The sequence below is a fragment of the Simochromis diagramma genome, unplaced genomic scaffold, assembly GCF_900408965.1.
Source record: "Simochromis diagramma unplaced genomic scaffold, fSimDia1.1 OVJJ01000247.1, whole genome shotgun sequence".
Classification (NCBI taxonomy): domain Eukaryota; kingdom Metazoa; phylum Chordata; class Actinopteri; order Cichliformes; family Cichlidae; genus Simochromis; species Simochromis diagramma.
This window is the reverse complement of record NW_024386949.1, coordinates 183,803-202,689: the sequence shown is the minus strand read 5'-3', so window position 1 is coordinate 202,689 and position 18,887 is coordinate 183,803. Positions and strand designations below refer to the sequence as shown.

At 39.2% G+C, this 18,887-nt stretch overlaps 1 protein-coding gene across 3 annotated transcripts in view; it reads right to left on the bottom strand.

The window, feature by feature from the left end:
* The window catches only part of LOC120737679 (receptor-type tyrosine-protein phosphatase N2-like), a 208,468-nt gene that overhangs the window by 177,967 nt on the left and 11,614 nt on the right, over positions 1 to 18,887 (bottom strand). For all 3 annotated transcript variants that reach the window (XR_005696807.1, XM_040038521.1, XM_040038520.1), the window contains exons 2-3: positions 17,246 to 17,296; positions 2,829 to 2,942 (exon numbers count right to left, since the gene is read on the bottom strand). Coding sequence is in view for 2 of the 3 variants with exons in the window: in XM_040038521.1 (XP_039894455.1) it covers positions 2,829 to 2,942; positions 17,246 to 17,296 (165 nt within the window). In the remaining variant the exon portion in view is untranslated. The remainder of the gene's footprint in view (positions 1 to 2,828; positions 2,943 to 17,245; positions 17,297 to 18,887) is intronic.

Sequence of the window (18,887 nt, the reverse complement as noted above, 5' to 3'; positions counted from 1 at the left end):
CTTCCTGCATACATGAGGTCCTGTCATTCAGAGCAAAGCTGGATGATGAAAGGGGATGAAATCCAGCTCAGTGGGAGGTTACGCAGGTCTCTGCCTCCCTCTCGTGGTACAGCACACTAACAGCAGCTTAGTGCAGCAGGAAAGACGACAACTGATCCATCTGTTCGTTTCTACACAGGCACAGCAAAGGCTGATTAAACCAAAAAGTCAAATAACAAATATTTACGCCATAATGCTCACTCGGGCCGTTCCTTCTTTCCTTTTTAGTTCATTCATTTGTGGGATAAACAGCTATGTTGATGTATTACTGTAAGCATGGACGTCGTGGCATGCAACAGTGAACTCTGGCAGAAAGTAAACCACTTTATAACTAATTCAATTAATCTCCTCGGAACTGTGATCCATTCATTACAAACTCAGACAAACTGTGGTTTAAAGCCACAAAATTATATTCTAAACTTTGACAGAAAATACAGAGTTTTGCGAACAAGAGTTGAATAAATTTAAGATCTAAATCTATAAGATATTTAACATATAACTAAAGGAAAATACGTCATACAAATTTATATAGAGATATATATAACTTTGGATTATCCTGGTTGTATCATTCAAAGGCTTCAATAATTCCTTTATTGACTTTATTTGGCTTTTCTCAATCAACAAGTGCAAAACACAAACAAGTTCAAGTTCCTGAGAATAGTTTAGCTTTAATCTTTGGTCTCATTGTTCTTTGAACAACCAGGTAAAAAAGAAAAAAACATCTGTTTGACAACAGAGACAGAACGTTACATTTTTTCATCTCTGCCTTTTGTGATGAGAATGACATCAGATAATCAGGATAAGGCACAAGACCCATGAGACTGTTCTGTTTATTCACCATAAAAGCATGTCTCTGTCAATAATGAATATCCATTTGACTAACCTATACTGCAGAGTGCAGTAATGTAAACTGCACTGAATTTCTGACATTTCTGCTTTAGAATCAACAGCAGAAGCTAAAAAAAGCTATTAGCTTTAGCAGTAATTGCCAGTGTGACTGCGACAGCCACCTGTACAGACTCCAGCAGAAAATACAATTTAAACAACTGCAAGCTTGCTGACTGGCAGCTAACATTTGGGGCAGGCAGCACATAAACTACACAAAATTGACCTCACACAACTTAATATTGTCAAAAAATTGCCGACAGGATCAGTGCGATCTGACTTGAGAAGAAAAGTCTGCACCCTGCTGGGATCTGATCTGCTGCTTCACATCAGAGCTTCTTTTCTGGATGAGATGGATCAGCTCAGTGAAGATCTTCTCACTGTGCTCCACTGTTTGATCAGCAGACTGATTGATGGCCTCCACCTCCTGTTGAAGCAGCTTCACATCTTTCTCTCTGTCCTGGATTCTCTGCTGGATGTTTTGTCGACTCACCTCCAGCTCTCTCTGCCTCTCAGTCCTTTCTGCTGCAGCTGTGTCTATTTTCCAGTGCAGACATCACAGGCCACATCTTCAGGTCCAGCATAGCAGTGATCAGCAGGAGCAGCTTGGAGTCCAGTCTCCTTCAGCTCCTCCAGTAAGTCTGCTAACATGCTGTTTTCACCAGGACAGGCCTCGGTGTGAAGGTGCGTCTACAATGGCAGCAGCTCTCTTGTCTTTTCTTTTCTTTTTTCTTGTCTTTTCTTTAACCCAGAAGCTTTTAATGCAGTTCATGTAGTAGCTGTGTCAATAAGTAACAGTCACCAGAACCTCGAGCACATTCAGACTGATCAAAACAGTAGAATTTCCCATTAGTCCTTCTCACTACACCGCTTCTCCTCAATGGTGACAAATGTCTAAAAGCCTCACTTCACACTGTGTCTGTGCACAGTTTTAAACAACACTTACTTCTCTTCCTCTCTCTTTACTTGCTAATATGCTGTGAATGAGCCTTATGTTGACTACATCTGTGCAGGGCAGAAAACAAATAGCTTTGCGGTAAATCAGGAAGAAGAGGAATGAGTTAGCACTTATTTCTGGAATTAAATCCATCTTTACAGACTGAAAAACAGAACAAGATTGTGAAAGTTTAGATGTTTTTTAATGCTGAGAAGCCAAAAAAAAAGGAAATTAAGAGGGAAAATACTCTCTGGAAAATATATAAGAAAGGTAAAATAATGAGTTTCATTTATTTCACTTAAAACATTTTAAACTTAAAATAACAGACATATTTATTTTAACACACTGCTTTATGCACACCAGAGTGTGCACATTTATAACATGCAAGTATCTCTGATTGGGTTTGAATGAGTGAATGGAAACTAAAGTAGGAAAGTAGTAAATGTGTCGTACTGAACCATGCAGCTCTTTTTAGCACTCTCAGTGACAGCATTAGCTCAACTCCTTCAATCCCTAATCCTGCCTTTAAAATCCCCTAACCTGGGGAAGTAATTACAAATCAAGAAAACCCACCTGCTTCACAGGCGTCAAGGTTATTTGGGTAAAATGCACATATTATTCCCACTGTATATTTATAAATACATACTGTGGATGCATGCATACAATCTTGATCTGACCGAGTGAAAAGACATTACAGTATTTGGGTGGAACAAGTCTTGTTTTCCTATATGACAAGTTTAAACACACTTATTCTACCTTGGTTTGGAAAATAATCTCAAATCAGTTTGTGGTTATATCCTACAAAAGCCGCAGAGCTGAGTGTGCATATAATTTGCACATGACCATGATTATGAAGATTATGAACTTGAAGCTGACACGGCACGCCACTTTGTGCGTGTGCATGTTCTGTGCAAACGTACATACACATTTGGGCTGAGGAAAGCAGAACATGTGTGCACGTGTTTACCTCTGTTGGAAAGCTTCTCCAGCAGCATCCTGAAGCGCTGCACTACAGATGGGGAAACATCGTAGGTGTAAATCTCCTTCACCGGAACAGAGTGACACCTCCCAAACATGCCATCTGTCAACACATAAACAGACACTTTCAGCAGAGATTATAACTCGTGTTTCTATTTTGCATTTCACAATTTCACACTGAAAGGCACACAGTTTCTTTCAAGGGGATCTATTCTGACTGCCCTTGTTTTAAATGATGCAAATATAGTTTTACAGTGGCGCATGTTATATTAAACATGGTCAAAGTTTCAGATATTGAGGTCAGCATAGGTGCAAGTAATTCATCACAGCCAAAAATTAATCATAAGAAAGCAACCATAAAGGAAGGGTGGGTGCTAAGACTGGTTGTGTCATACAGTAGGGATTGCATCCAAACTGTGAACCAAGCAAAGCTATTCCAGTTAAGTACAAAAATAAAAATACGAATGTACTAAAGTTCTTCTTTAAGATCTAAACGTTCAGAAAACCAGGAGTTTGGACCAATAAAAAATTGGCAGTTTGAGTAAAAACTAGCGAGGACTGTAAAACATAAAACATTTAAAGCAGCATATTTTGTTAGCAAACTGTTAAACTAAATCAAATCAAATGTTGTATTGGGAGGATTTGTTTGCTCTGAACTGACATTTAATGAACTCAGACATACAAGTTTCATGATTACCTAACAGCAAAACGCGAACCCCGGCCACCTCTTTTAATGGGTCTTTATATTTCAGCATGCGAGCGCCAACCTTAGGCTAACATTGCTGAAAGCAAAGTAAATCACTGTTTCCAATTTATTGTGAGGGTTAGGGTTGTGATAAAAGCAAAAGTTTTCCTACAATAAAATGAATATTTAAATCCAAGAAGAAGAATCAGAAAAGCTCATGTGCTCAAAAACATGCAACGAAACTGAACTGTGTCACTTTTCACAGAATCCTTGATACTGTGATTCTGTAAGAGTGTCGCACAATTTTAGGAGTATGTTGTACACACAACAAACAGACACTTTAATTTCACATGGAAGTTCATCTCCTTTATCCTTATCCTCTTTTATCCTTTTATTGCTAAACATGGATCCCAATGACATGTAGTGTGACTCTCACTCACTCATACTTCCTTCCAAAAAGCCACACAGTGGGTTGTGTTAATGTGAGCTGAAGGAAAAGGAAACCGTGGGTTGAGAAAGCGTCCAAAAAAGATGAGTCAAATTACAAAAATAAGCTGGACTATCTTCTAACACACAGCCTCTAATGTCAAATTATCAACCTTGAGCTAAAAGAGAAAAGGATCATATTCTTTGTGGCTCATCAGGTTTCACAAATGCAGGAATGTAGGAAATATAAAGTTATGACTGTATATAATATCTGCTTATGCAGATCTTTTCACTGTAGTGTAGTCTGGTCAACATTCGGTGTTGGTGTAGTAGTAGTGGCACTTATAATGGTAATCGAGTGAAAATAAAGCTCTAAGCAGCAGAAATCACTACAAGAACATTTAAACATGCTGCTTTACAGTTCAAATATCCTCCTGAAAAATGTCCAACAACACACTGTTTCAGTAATATCAGTGACAGTCTAGATTAATAAGAAATCAGAAACAGAATCAGAATATTTTAATAATCCATAAGGAAATTATGTGGGTTAGAGATGCTCCAAGACAATTACAGTAATAGACTGAACTAATTAAATAATACAATATATTACAAAGATAACAAAATACAAGAAATAGCTCTAATATGTGCAAATAGCTCAATTCTAAAATAGTATTAAATAAGTAAAATATATATGGTAAAATGTATTTTTTATTATTATATTATACCCTATTATTATTTTAGTATTTTATGGCATATTCTGCACACATGAATCGGTTATATTTAAACAAAAAGTTTCTGTTTATGTTCAGTTCTGATTTTGTCTGAAGGTTAGAAGAGAGAGTTAACTGGTTAAACACTGTGACACGATGTAAAATGGAAACTTCACTATTTATTAAATTATTCTAGTTCTGGTTTGTAATTCTTGGGATTTCAGAGGTTGAGAAATTTGTTAAACCTCAAAATGTTATTTTTGTTTTTTATGTCGCCTTTTGTTGTCACCGTCTGTCTGCACGTGTGATGGGTGAGGGATCGTCTATAAATACTCGCTTCTTCTCAGTCAAACTGGAAACGGGCATTTAACGGGCAGCTAAGGACAAGTGCTTGGGCGGCACTGCTGTAATTACTCACAAATGTCTCACTGGACGCCTGTTCTTTTTAAAAATCAGACTGAAGAGTGAGATGCAGTGTGAGAGAGTGAGAAGGCAAGAAAATAAATGTTAAATAAATAAATGTTTCGGGCTCTTTGAAGCTACTTTGTTGCTGAATAAATTGTGTGGAAAATACTGATAAATCTTGCGATACTATAACAGTTTTGAGTAACTTGGGACATACCAACATTACACTAGCAACTAGCGTGTCATTGTTGTTTACTTCTTTTTATATATTTTAAAGTATAAAGACCAATATTAAAAAACAGGTATTTAAACACTGCGTGACAGAACTACCAAGGTACAGATGAGGCTTTTTGGATAAGTCAAGGATCATCTGCGATTTCTAGCTATGTTGAAGTGCCTTTGAACAACAACACAAACTCCAAGTAAGATTCGTGCAAAGATGAATAACTAGGCATGACTTTTTGAGGTCATAAATTCACATTTTTAGACTGCAGTTTTTATAATGGTTATTCTAGATGCTTCCGGAAAACTCTAACTACATTTAACAGATTGGAAAATGCTTGATCTTCTGTCTTTAAACACAGTGCCAGTACATTTGTTACAGGATGCAAGATCCAAACGCCAATACCACTTGTTCTGTATCCCGGTGACCATTTGTCAGTTTATTACAGAGTTACGTTAATTGACAGACAGTTTATTCAATTCACAAAGGATATACTGATCCAATATTTTCCTCCAAACAAACATTCCAATAAGTCGACTCAGTGTCTGCCAATAGCAATTTCCCTTTACAATACTTAATCTATATTTCTGAATACAATGCGTGTCTCCTTCAGTCCTCAGCATTGTAGGAGGACTGACGAGGCAATCTTGGAACATTTTTCTTTCCAAAGCGATCCCGATGCCTGGAAGTAAAATGGAAACAGTGAGAACTAATTGAGGCTAAAGTGATACTGCTAGTATCCTTAAGCGTTTCAAACTTTAACCGTGACAAAGTGCAACAAAGACAAACAAGATCCTGAGTAAAGTACCGTGCCACAGGCCTTTTCTCTTGTTCAGCTTAGATCTTACAAAACGCCATTTCTCTTCATTTTCCAGAAGGAACATCTTGAATTATCCCTCATAATTATGCTCATGCATATCCAAGTCTCTGCAATTTATCCCAGTTCACTGCCAGAGGGCCATAATTCAGAGCCAGACATGTCTTCTTGTGATTTATAGTCGAGATTAGAGCATTGAGAGGATTCACCGGGCCATTCTCAGAAACAGAGGCTGTATCAAGACGAAGGAGGTCGACTGGCAGTGCTGACCAGCAGCCGCCACTTAAAAATAACCTTTGATGGATGGAAGTTATATAATACACAATGCTTGAGCTTAGCAATGCCTGCTCTAAGATTGACAAAAGATGTTGTCTTTGAATGTGTATGTGCTGTCAGCATGAAGTCTAATCTACATGTGTAGTACGCGGTGTTGATTGTGACTGACAAAAGCTGCAGTCACAACTTTCTTCCAACTGAAATTAGATGCAGTATTGTTGTGCATTTCTGGACTGCACCGTTGGGACACACTGGCGGAAAGCAGCAACCTCAGTCCTGCCTAATGAACTGGATTAAGACATCTTAATGGATCTGCTGCCTCTGGGGACCTGCACAAGTCCTTCCTTTGCAGACTGCACTTCACAAGATCAATGATATCTGGCATCACTTGTCAAGGATCTGGCTGCTTTTACTGGCTCAAGAAAAGTAAAGGGTTTTCCTAAATACATGTCATCAACTGACTTTAGCTCCCGTGGTTTCACCTCACTTTGCTTGGTTTGATCCATACTTTAATCCATCCATCTATCCAATTCTATTCATTTCAGTTCAGTTTTACTTATTTGGCCCCAAATCACATCAACAGTTGCCTCAAAGCACTTTATATTGTACTGTAAAGATCATAATACAGAGAAAACCTCAACAATCAGATGGACCCCTTATGGGAAAGCAGCTGGCGACAGAGGGAAGGAAAAACTCCCTTTTAATAGGAAGAAATGTCTGACAGAACCAGGCCTGACTTATGCGTATAAGACCCAAAGGTGTTCAGAAGAACACTGATTTATAGTATCAAAACCATAATGAAACTCTATAAGAGCAACGTTATGTCAGTGTTATTATATTCATCTGAGTGTGGGGGGTAGTGCAGAAGGACATGTACAAAAGTGACACTTTCCACAACAGCTGTCTTTGAAGGATCAGTAAAATCTACTGGCTACAAAAGATCTCTAATGAGTACCTGTACAAGAAGACCGGATGTCAGATCAGGACGCCAAGATGGCTTGAAAGAATTCAAAAAGCTAGCCGAGAGGCCCAAGACCACCAGGCAGAGGACAGCGATGGCAGAGATGGAAAAAACTTTAATGGGGTGAACGAAGTGGTCAAACCCAAGACTTCGTCAAGTGAAGAAGACGTATATCTCCCACCAGGGATAGTATCCAGCAGCAGATTAAGCCAATGTAAGCATTCACTTAAGCTGACTAAACATTGTATGGGGGTGAAGACAGCAACTGCAGGAACTCTTCATTTGGCCACTAAATAACCCGTCAGTCACCAACATGGCAATTTGATGAGCACCACCCTGGTATATATAGCAACAACCTAGAGACCAAATTATCCACATATCAACCAACCCTGGTCCAGTTTGACCTATGAGATGGTCTCCAATTTTCAAACAAATATCACTTTGTCATTAGTTTGTTTACAAGGACGTGGCTTCAAAGCAGCTCTATTATAAGATGAAGGGAGTATAGTTGCAGAAATTTCCCTCAAAAGATTCTCAAGCTACACACGTTTGATCAATAACACCACCCACACTGGCCAATTAGTCAAATCAGACAGGCATAGAGCAAATAAGCCAGTGACGGTGGGGGCTGTGTGAAATCATTAAACAAATATGCTTCCAACTCCAGTGAAGTGTTGAGCGTTAACGCCGCATCCTGACCACAGCTCCCATTAATGAAGCACTTCCTGACAGCAAAAGCACCACAAACTTTTCTTTTTCAGGGAGGTTTTGCTTTGATCTGACTTTGAATTTTTTTTTTTTCCAGTGAAGCGACTTCATGAAGTGTCATGCATTAGCGGTAAAGGTTTTGATTTATACATGTTTTAAAAATGAAAGAAGATATGCTGAAAATCAACAATATGACCAGTGAGAAGCAAATTCAGATTTGAGTCAGATTCCAGACTGGGCGGGATGTCGACTGTTGAAATGGATGTTCGAGAAACAGTATGCAACAGGGCGCAGATGGGTAATGGGCCGGTAAAGCCCTGCTCCTCTCACGCCTGTTGCCATGGCAATCTCCACCGAGTGCTTTTTAGCTCCCTCGCAGCTAATCAAGGAGAAACAGGGTGGAGGGGGCGAAACAGAGCACCCTCCTTTGTCACAGGGCCTTCTGTGTGTTGTTGTTGTTCCGTCAAGAGCTGACATCGCCCATCTTGGCTGATACAAGGATATATATATATATATATATATATGACAATAATTCGTTTTGGGACAAACAAATTATTATTATTCTATTAATGAGCTTGAGGTTCTTTTTTTGCATATTTATGGAGCCCTCGTAAAACATGAAGAGTTGCCTTTTGGTGTTAAAGTGGAAAATAAATAAATAAAATAAAAATAAATAAAGAGAATCTGGTGTGTGGGGCAGGTGGTGAGTGAAGATTGAGCTGTTCTTGCCAAAAATCTCCTGCCTTTTCAATTTGCTGTGTGAGAGCACATGAAGGCACATTTCATGTTGCTTGCGGAGAACGTTCTCCCTCAGGGACTGCCGAACTGTCCGAACTGCATACGGACAGGCTGACACTGGAAGGCAAAATCCAGTGACTGGTGATAATAAAATGACATGCCCCTGGCATGACGCACTGCCTTTGGACTTGGACACTGTGCCATTTCGTCACAGGACTGTAGCCAGCTCTCATTATTATTCTGTTGGACACTGTGACACAAAACTTGATGTTTGTCCTATGTACAAGTTTAAGATCCATAGTGAAATTGCTGATGTGCACCTGCGAGTAGCGAAAGCAGGACTTTCAGGGACCTATGAAAGCAGAGGTCCAGGAGTGCACGCCCTTGAAGGTTCACCTTGCTTTTTAGTCACGTAAATTTTCCTCATGTAATTTGTTAAAGTGTCCTAACTTTTGTTTAGATGTTCACAAAAAGAACACTACATGGTTAAAGTAAACCAGTCTACAAAAACACTTTGCCAGCACTCATATTCACACTCTTGTACTTGTATAATCAGCTTTTGTGAAGACCCCCCTGGTCTTTTGACCTAAACTAAAAATCACAGGCTATTACTGTTTTTACACTCTTATTAGCAAAGCCACAACAGCACTCAGCCTGCAGTAAGCAGTTGAGAATAAGCTTTCTTATAGCTTAGTTAACCAATGTCAATTAAAGAGCGCCTGGAGGCCATACTCTCTGCTGGAAATCAGTATTTCTGTGCTGAGCAAGCTTCTTCAATGTGAGCTCTATTACAGCTCTGACAGTAAAGCCAAGGGACCCAATCAACACCTGGAGGGCAGAACAGACTCCATCACAGAGCGGGAGATGAAAGGCATGTTCCAACTGGACTATAAGCTTGGAAAAAACACCTTTTTCCTCACAGACGTCCACACGTTTGGTGAGAATTGTTTTTTCTCCTGGATTGCTGTCTGTCTTACGCTGATGTTCTAACAGTCTGTACCGATGAACCCGATGGGAGCTGTATCCTGAGGAATACCTGTGTGTCGAATCCCGTTAACTTTGCGGTGCTAGGTGAAATTTGAATTTATAACACAGGACAAGCAGTCTGATGTGAGACAAAATCACCGATGTGAAGTTTACAGGATCTGCAATTGATTTTCACCTGTGTATTCAATCAGGTACGTTTCACTTTATGAATCACGTTGAGCCATTTTCATCAACATCTCATTAAATTTGCAACCTCCTAGTGAAGAAAGCAAAACATCTAAGGAGCCACACGTTGCTCTCAGAAGCTCAGTGATACACGACCTCAACAAAAAGAAAAGTCAATATTGGATTTAATAACAGTTTAATAATTTCAGCACTTTGATGTTGTCGATGGACATAATACATTTATATCCTCAATATCTAAAATTCATATTGAGCTACAAAAAATGAAAAAGAAAAACAGACTGTAAAAGATTAAAATAGGATTAAAATGAAGCCAGTTTAATGGGTTTGTAGTTTTATTATTTACAGCACTTTTAACATGGAAAGCAAATGTCCTGCTTCAATTTTGTTTAGTTGTTTTACTGCAGTTGTACTCGTTACCACTTTTATATTGAAATACTTTTGCTGGAGCTCTGCAAGTTTTACAAATATGAACCCTCCAGGAGTCTAAAATCCATCGGAGCCAAAACTGAGTCTTGAACCTGAATATTTTATTAGGCTGGTTGTGCATTTGGTCTGTTTTCTGAAAATGTTTTGGGGCCAAAGAGGTTTTACTTTTTCAAATACTGAAGAAAAACTTGGAAAAACTTCAGGCAGAGATTGTGAGTAGGCAGCTTCATTTTAAGGAATGAATAATAAAATTAACTGATTAACAGCTGATGAAATGGGTTACCAGAATCACCATTTCCAATTCAGATCCAGTAAGGCTCTGATGAATAATAATTAAGTATTTGGCTTTTGGATAGTCAATGGACTAAATATCAAAAATATAAATTAATAAAAAATACAATCTTTACATTATTACTTTATTAAAGTACTCACAGTTGCATCCTTACTTCAAAAACTGTTAGAAAACTGTAAGTTCAAGCAGCCATTCTTATCTCTATGGCCAGACTCAGATGCATGCTGGGGCTAAAAATGAACACCAGCAGAAGCTTCTACACTGCAAAAAATGTCTGTCTGTACAGATGGTTATGTATTAAATCGCTGCATCTGACTGAATTTAGACAGTTTACTGTATACGATACGTGAAGTGATAAAATGGCCTGTTTTCATAATATTACCACTTAATTCCTGATCACACCTCCAACGGGAGTAAATTAGACCCTCTTACTTAGACAACACTGTCTGATAACTCACTACTGTGTCAGTCTGTTGTTGTGACAGGGACTTTCTGCAGCGTAATAAAGCTGACCCCGGCGTTCGATGTTCTGGCTCTAAATGCGGCAATGCTGAAATGACAATCACAATGAAAATGTCAAGTCGGCGACCAAGCTGCGTCGTGCTGCTCAGTTTGCCCGCCCTTTTTCCTTTTATACCCGCTAATGTCAAGGTCACTTGCTTGAAAATAGCAAAAAGTCCACAGAGGTGGGTGGACTCCATCATCACTTCTTACTGAACTGTGGAGTATTGCGTCAATCCATGGAAACTGAACATGTAACAGCTGCCTTAAATGGCCTCTGTTAAATAAAACTTGTATGTTACATAAGAGTTCAAGCTCAACTCAGACAATGATTGTTGAAGAACGAACAGCAACCTTAGTCTTATAGACTAAAGTAGAGTGGTGGACACAATACATGTTTATAATTAAGCTAAACCTGCTTAGTTTGTGTCTGGTTAACTCGGATGTCGTACAAGAGGCAGCCATGACGATCCAATAATTCAGAAATTTACAGGAGGACTGTGTAAAGTCAAAGATGGTGGTGGTCCTGTTCCCCCAAAGAGCCAGCTGTCTCCTTCATAACAGCTAAAAATAGAAACATCTAACCCACTAGGCTCTATTTTACTAACACATGTCCACAGCAGAGGTTCATGACAGTTTCAGCTGTGTGGTGGCAGGCTTGTGTAATCATTGTTCCAGAATGTGAGCTCATCATGTCTGTACTGTATATCGATTAGCTAATAAAGCCTTTGATAAACTTTTTGTAAGTATAACCTGCAGGAAAAGAGCTTAAACATTATTTCGGGGCAGTCAACAAACTATTTTAGTGTTTTTTCATTATCCATGACGATTAAAATTACAGCGTGCTGCTCTCCATGTTCATTTTGATGGGGTTTAGTTCTGCTATCCAAAAATAACAGCCTGGAGTTGCTGATATTTGGGCTGCTGAGTGACAAGTCTCCATCAAGACTTTCCTGCTGTGTGCTCACATGTTCTGCAGCAGGGGTGCTCTGGACTCCTCCAGTTCTAGTTTACAAAGGGTCCAATTCACCTTACTGGGTGACTTTGCAATGTATAAAAGTTACAGTGAAGGTGTTTATTATTATTATTACTTATTTAATCTAGCAAACATCTATTCCTGATTTTATGATCCAATGTCAGGAGAGTTAAAAAACTTGTTTCGGTCATAAATTTAAAAAAAAAAGTGTACAAACATACATGGAAATATAGTTAATAATACAAAAAAGCCTGAACTCTAGGTTACCTTTTATTTTACATAATCCTTTTATAGTGTTCATCTACGAGCAGCTGTCACCTTTTTCCAGCATTCAAATAGTTCCCAGTGGTCAGGTAAAACGAACACCCTGCTTCCTGAGAGTATTGAGATATCATTTCAGCTAATACACTTTCTTTTTGATGCAGAAAAATGTAGTGAGGGAGACAATGTCCTCAGCTAAACAATATCAGGCTCAGTCAGTGTTTTTTTGTTTCTTGCCAAGAGAATATGGCCAGCTCAGGCAATCAGAGTTGCGGTGTGTCTTCATAGAGCCTGAGCTGCCAATCACCAACACAACAGGCTCGCATTGTCTACGGCAGCAGCTTGACAGCAGCTATTGAGGCAGGTCAGACACACTGTGCATGAGAACAATGGCTGGAGGTGCAGTCACCGTAGCTTCTCCCCCATGAGAGCCTCGCTTCACATGACTCAGCCACGAGGAGCTTTTCAGTCTCTTTCAAACTCAAAGTGTGGCCAAACTGACAAACAGCACCCCCACAGCGATGCCAGTAAATCATTTTAATGCCCAAGTTGATAGATGCGATGTGAACACGTAAATAAGGAGAAACACATCGTGTTAGTGTTGGGAAATGACCACTCAAAAGCTGGACACCTTTTCGTCTGGAGAAACGCAGCACAGTGAACACTAAACAACCATCTAAGTGAGAGCCGAGAGGCTCCCAAAGATCTATGAAAGAGGCAAAGCAATAAATCGTATTTACTACCCAAAGGCAGTGAGGCAAAAAACCACACACTTCACAAAACTGTGTGCACCAGTGAAATGTGCAGAAGAGCTGAGATCCTTCTCCCCCTGTTTAGCTGCTGTCTGACCATAGTTACAGAGCCGTGATGAAAAAAGGTGCAACTTTGCTTCTTTTTACCATTTGAAACACTGAGACCATTATTGGGTTGACCTGCTGAGAATGCTTTTTTTGCAAAATGTTGTCCTGGAGACACCTACTGTTACAAGAACCATAACAAAGGCGCTTTTGAGTGCTCTGGCAAGTGTTTTGTGTCGGATACGGAAAGATTTTTTCGCAGCTTTGCAAGAGTCCCAAACAGTCCCAAAACTCTGCAGGTCTGCAGCAGATGCTGTTGTTGTTTGACTCGTGAATATTAGCTCAACAGCCAATACTGCCAACTTATAAATGGTAAATGGATGTTTCATCCACCCAATTTTCACACAAAAGCACTTTTTTTCTACATCTTAGTGCTTTCTATCACACATTAACACTCTAATGATGAACACAGTATCTTGCCAAAGGACACTTGCAGACTGGAGCAGCCAGGAATTGAATCACCAAACCATCCAATTGTTAAATATCCTGCTCTACCTCCTGAACCATAAGTCAACCCTTCTCATGTAGAGTCATGCTTCGCCATGTGAGCATCACATTTGAAAACACTTTACAGTCCAACACAGCTCCCTCAGACACCATGAGACCTCAGAGGAACAGTGCTCTGCTGGCTTATCATAATAGCAATAATAATGTATACTTTATTGATCCCCGTGGGGAAATTCCTCCCAGCCCACTGAAGGAACAGTGGGCTGGGAGGTCAGTTCCTTCATCATAATTACGCAAATTCTCACGATCAAAATACAAACAGTAATTATACAATTTTAAAAAATCTCGTCTATGGTCTTCAGTTTGTGATTCTAAAGCTGTATGCTGGTTAACAGAAAAACAGGAGAATGCAACTTCCCCGAAGGACGTGAACTGGACTTTGACTTTGACCCGATTTTCACCGAAATTAAATCACCTCGAGCTGTTTTCAGTTTCATCATTTTTTACTTTTAAATTTTAGATATCAACAAAACAAGAAAAATAACCTTTATCATATTCTATCTTCACGCACAAGACCCCACACCCACCACTCCCTCACCCTCTGCACTGAGCTGGAGCTCTACCATCTGTATCTACCATCCCATAAAAATTAAGCATGATATCTTAAAAACGACCAACGTTATACTGCTGACAAACAGATAACTAAACCGATTACATACATAAATATGCTTAGGGGCTACCAAAGAATGGGACAAGCACTAAAAGGTCAGGGCCCATTCCCACGCCATACAAGACCCACTCATGAAGTAAAACAAATGTAAAGCTAAGCTCAAAATAAAGGCAAAATTTGTACTTTATATTCTACAATTCAGGACACAAACGTCTTTCAGTACAATAGTAAATTAGCTGTTAGTATCGTAATTTTGCCACGTAACCAAAAAAAAGGACATTTCTTTGTCTGAGTCAGAGAAAGTTGCCTACCAAGGACTGAAAACTACAAGAGTGGCGATTGAGGATTTAGCTGCAAGCCTGTTCTGATGTGCGTTCATCTGTTTTAGCTGGCACAGGCTCCAGCCAATATCTCCTTATCAGGCATGAAAACATACATATTTATCTAATAAAAAGGCAAAAAGAAATTGGGCACATAAGCCACCAACGTTACATCATTTTGACAAAGCAAGTCATCGGGTCAAAAAAACAAGGTTTCCTGCTTTAGATTGAATTAACCTTAAAATAGAAAAAGAAACACGATGCAGTTTATTTATTGTATACAGCCATCAACATGTTTTTACTTGTAAAGCTGCCATTTCCCTCCATCACTTCTTTGAGACCCAATTTACATGTTGCAGATGACACATGACGGATGTTACTGGAGGCAGTCACAACAACACAGACGGAGAGCCCGCCTGAGCTCAGCTAAATATAAAATCCACCGTGGACATAATGATTTTCTCACCACAGGAGACACACGCTTTGTCTTTCACTCCCTCCTGTTTTGTCAGAATAAGATTACGGAGCGCATTTTTAAAAGGACAGGAAATGACCAAGCGAATAAATCTCACACACACACACACACACCCTGCCGGTCAGCTGGGCACACACCTGTACCTCCTAACAGACCATTCACATGCTTAATGACATCATAACATATATTATTCCATTCTGTTATCTCTGCTGGCTCTGTCTGTGCCTTAAATCCTGCAGAGCTGTTGATAAGGGAGGCCTGTTCTGCACAGCTGATAGCTTCCCAGTAAACCGATGCATCCTGATGATCGCTGGTTACAGAAAACAAAAGGCTGGCCATAGAGATCTAGAATGAACTCTGCAGGGTAACGTGGTTATCTTCCCACCAGACCCAGTTAAGTATGAGATAAAAACGTTTCCAGGATTCAAAAAGACATTTTCTGTGACCGGCTTTCAGGTTTTGGGCTTCTTTTTTTAAATTCTAGGTTGATTCTCAGCAGGGGTGTCTTTCCTCTCGTAGCCAGAGAGGCAGCAACGGAAAGAGTAAGGCAGCTGTGACTGCGTGTAATTATAAAACACAACACTTGATTCTAAAGAGGGCAGCATGAATTTTCTAATAATGCACACATTGACACCGTGTTTGCATAATGTGAATAGTAAGCCAACATTTGAAAAGTTGTTATGGACAACAGTGTTGTTCAGGGGCCTTCTGACTACTACAAAGTCCAGGTGCTTTCTTAATCTGAGCACAAACTCCAGGTTTAAAAAGATAAATTACACACGTAAATACAGAAAACTGCATTTCCATCAACGGCCTCTTGATGCTGACCCCAGAAGTGAGTTAATCGTCACAAGTACTCATCTTAAAATACACAACTTCAAAGCAGAAATAAACATGTTTATCACCTGGAATAAAGAAAATTGTTTGGTGTCTATTGCTAATTCCCTCCCAGGGAGTTGAATATGTATCTAACTCAATCGTGTAATATCAGACATACTTTATATCTAAAATCATAACGCATAATTGAGTGATAAGTGGTGCAACAGAACACTTGTTCTCATTTCTCTCATATTAATCTGATATTTTGTTTTTCACCAGCTTAAATCTCATTTAATATCACAGTGACTCACAGATCAACATTTCTAACCAGCTAGCTAAAGGCTAATAAATGTTCAAGGGTTGAAAGTTCAAATGTTTCAGAGCATTTTGCAGAACAAAAAGACATCAAAAACATAATGGGTTTTTTCATAATCACTCACCGATTTAAAAAATGCCATTCAAAGAATATAGGTGTAATTTAGTTGATAGGTATAGCAAAATTTGCCATAGAGCTCTGAGTAGTGATCATAAAAGATGCATCAGAAATACTAATTTTTAAACATTTTGGTGCTTAACAAGTTCAGTATACCCAGGGTATCTCTCTGTTATCTAGATTTACTTACCCTAACACTGGCTGTAAGGCTAAGCTTTACATGATGCTGATTACTATCTTGCTAAGCTAACTCAGCTAACTCAAGGTTTCTCCTCCACGTTCGCATGAAAAGAGTAGTGTTGGCAGCATCTGACCAATCACAAGTCTTGATATGTACAGTGGCAACAGAGTGGCTGATTTTTCAAAGGAAGATGAAGCTGTACTATTAAACTGTATATTAATTAAGTATTACTTAATTGTATTGTTATTATTACAAACAATCATGGAACAAAGTTGCATTTAAAAATCTATATTCAATACTGATGTTCAACAGGAAAAACAAAGACATTAGATTTGACACAGACATTTAACAGAATATTGATTTGTCAGTAACCAATGATTTCTTATCTGCTGATTTCTAATCTGGAGATATGAAAAATCACTCTGGTTCGCAGCATAAGTTACCAAGGCGATCTCCACCACTTTTGTAGAACTGAAAATCCAGGCTTAACCCTGAAGTTAGCTGGATAAGATGAAACCTCTGGACATATTGTCTCTCCTCCCAAGCATCAGAAACCATCTGTAGTGCCTTTTCATGTATACTGCAATCGATATGTGTTTAGTAGTACTTAGATAAAGCTTGCTTACCGTTGACGCAGATCTCATACGGTGAACACAGCTCGTTCTCGAAAAGGCAACCTGTTAACAGAGAAAGATACAAACAACAGCTACTTAGCAGGTTCACATGGAACTAGTTTACACAGATGTTTGCAATATTACCTCTTTTGGGTATTCTCAGTCGAATACTATTTTTCCACAAATTTCTTTCTCGAAACTTTTCATGCAAATCTACTTGCATGCAAATTCCAAAAGACAACATCTGTTTGAAACAGCTCTTTAATTCTGACTTTACTGGAGTAACTGAGATATGTGCACCTCTCAATTACTGTTCTATTTTAAGACCGCAAAGTGAGAATAAGTGACTTATTAAGACGTCATCCCTTGGGGAGTTTTATATATTGCTACATTTGTCAGCCGTGGGCAGCAAAAGCCTGCAGTTATCCAGAGTTAACTCCGGGGCGAGGGGGGAACAGGATGATGCATCGAACCAGCTCCTTCACTGCTCCGCTGGGAGAGGAGAAGAGGCAGCTATATTTTATTCTATCCACTTGCAGGAGATCTGGCAGCATACAGGATACTGTTACACTTGATGTCTCTGTGCCTGCCCGTCTCTGTCCTGCAATCTTGAAATAGCTGTGTAACATAATGTTCTGCAAACACAAACAGGATTTACAGTATTATACATTAGCAGTGTTGATTAGTTGGGCAGCAGTTGGCTCGGTGCTCTCCACGGAGCTCAATAAGAATGGAGCGAGATATTGCTTTAAGGTTTTTAATCAGTCTTCTCTGTCTGCAAACATCTGACTCAGATTCTGGTGACAAAAATATGAAAACTATCTGTGTGTATGTTGTTAAAAGAAACCTTAACCTAAAGCATCACAGAGGAAAAACAAAGTGCTGCAGAGGATTGAGTGGATCTGTTTAGTAGAAGCAGGTGTAAGCCATGTGCATTAAGTCTGCTTCCTGAAACGGCTTGACAATAAAAGCCTTCTACCGAGAAAACCTGAGAGTGTCTGATTGTTGCAAACAACAAAAGTCAGCGAGGTTAACCACACTGTAACTGTAAATCTACCACTATCCTCTACCCCCCACAGCTATAATAAATATTAGCACTACTCCTACTACATAGCACTGCACAAAACCGCAGCTCAGAAATCAGAAGTTAGACTACAGACCGTACTGCCCACGTTTCTCCAGATGATGACTTTTGGTTTTAAACTTGCACCTGCAATGTTGCTCTATTTTTTTGCAGGTGCAGCTTTGCTCCATCCACAGTGTCACACACAGATCGCGGGACATTTGGTCACCTTTTCACGATTATGGTTCAACAAACCACAATTCCCCAAATTATTCCCAATGCATATACAAGAAGCGTTCGTTTTACATTAAGAATAGCCTAAAAAACTTAATTACAGATTTGACAAGAAGTGTGTGACTGTATATCTGTGTTCATTTACAACTCAGTTTTGCTATAAAAAGTAATAATTTTTTATCCAAAATGAACATTATACATTATAAAGGAACATTACAAAAGGAAAACACCCTTGAAAAGTTAGTGTAGATGTTGCACAATTTGTCCACCGGAGGGCGCTGTGCGATCTCCCTGTTGGCAAGACGTGTTTCAAATTTTACAAACAAGCAGCTGATGTGAGCAGAGTCAAGTAGAGCA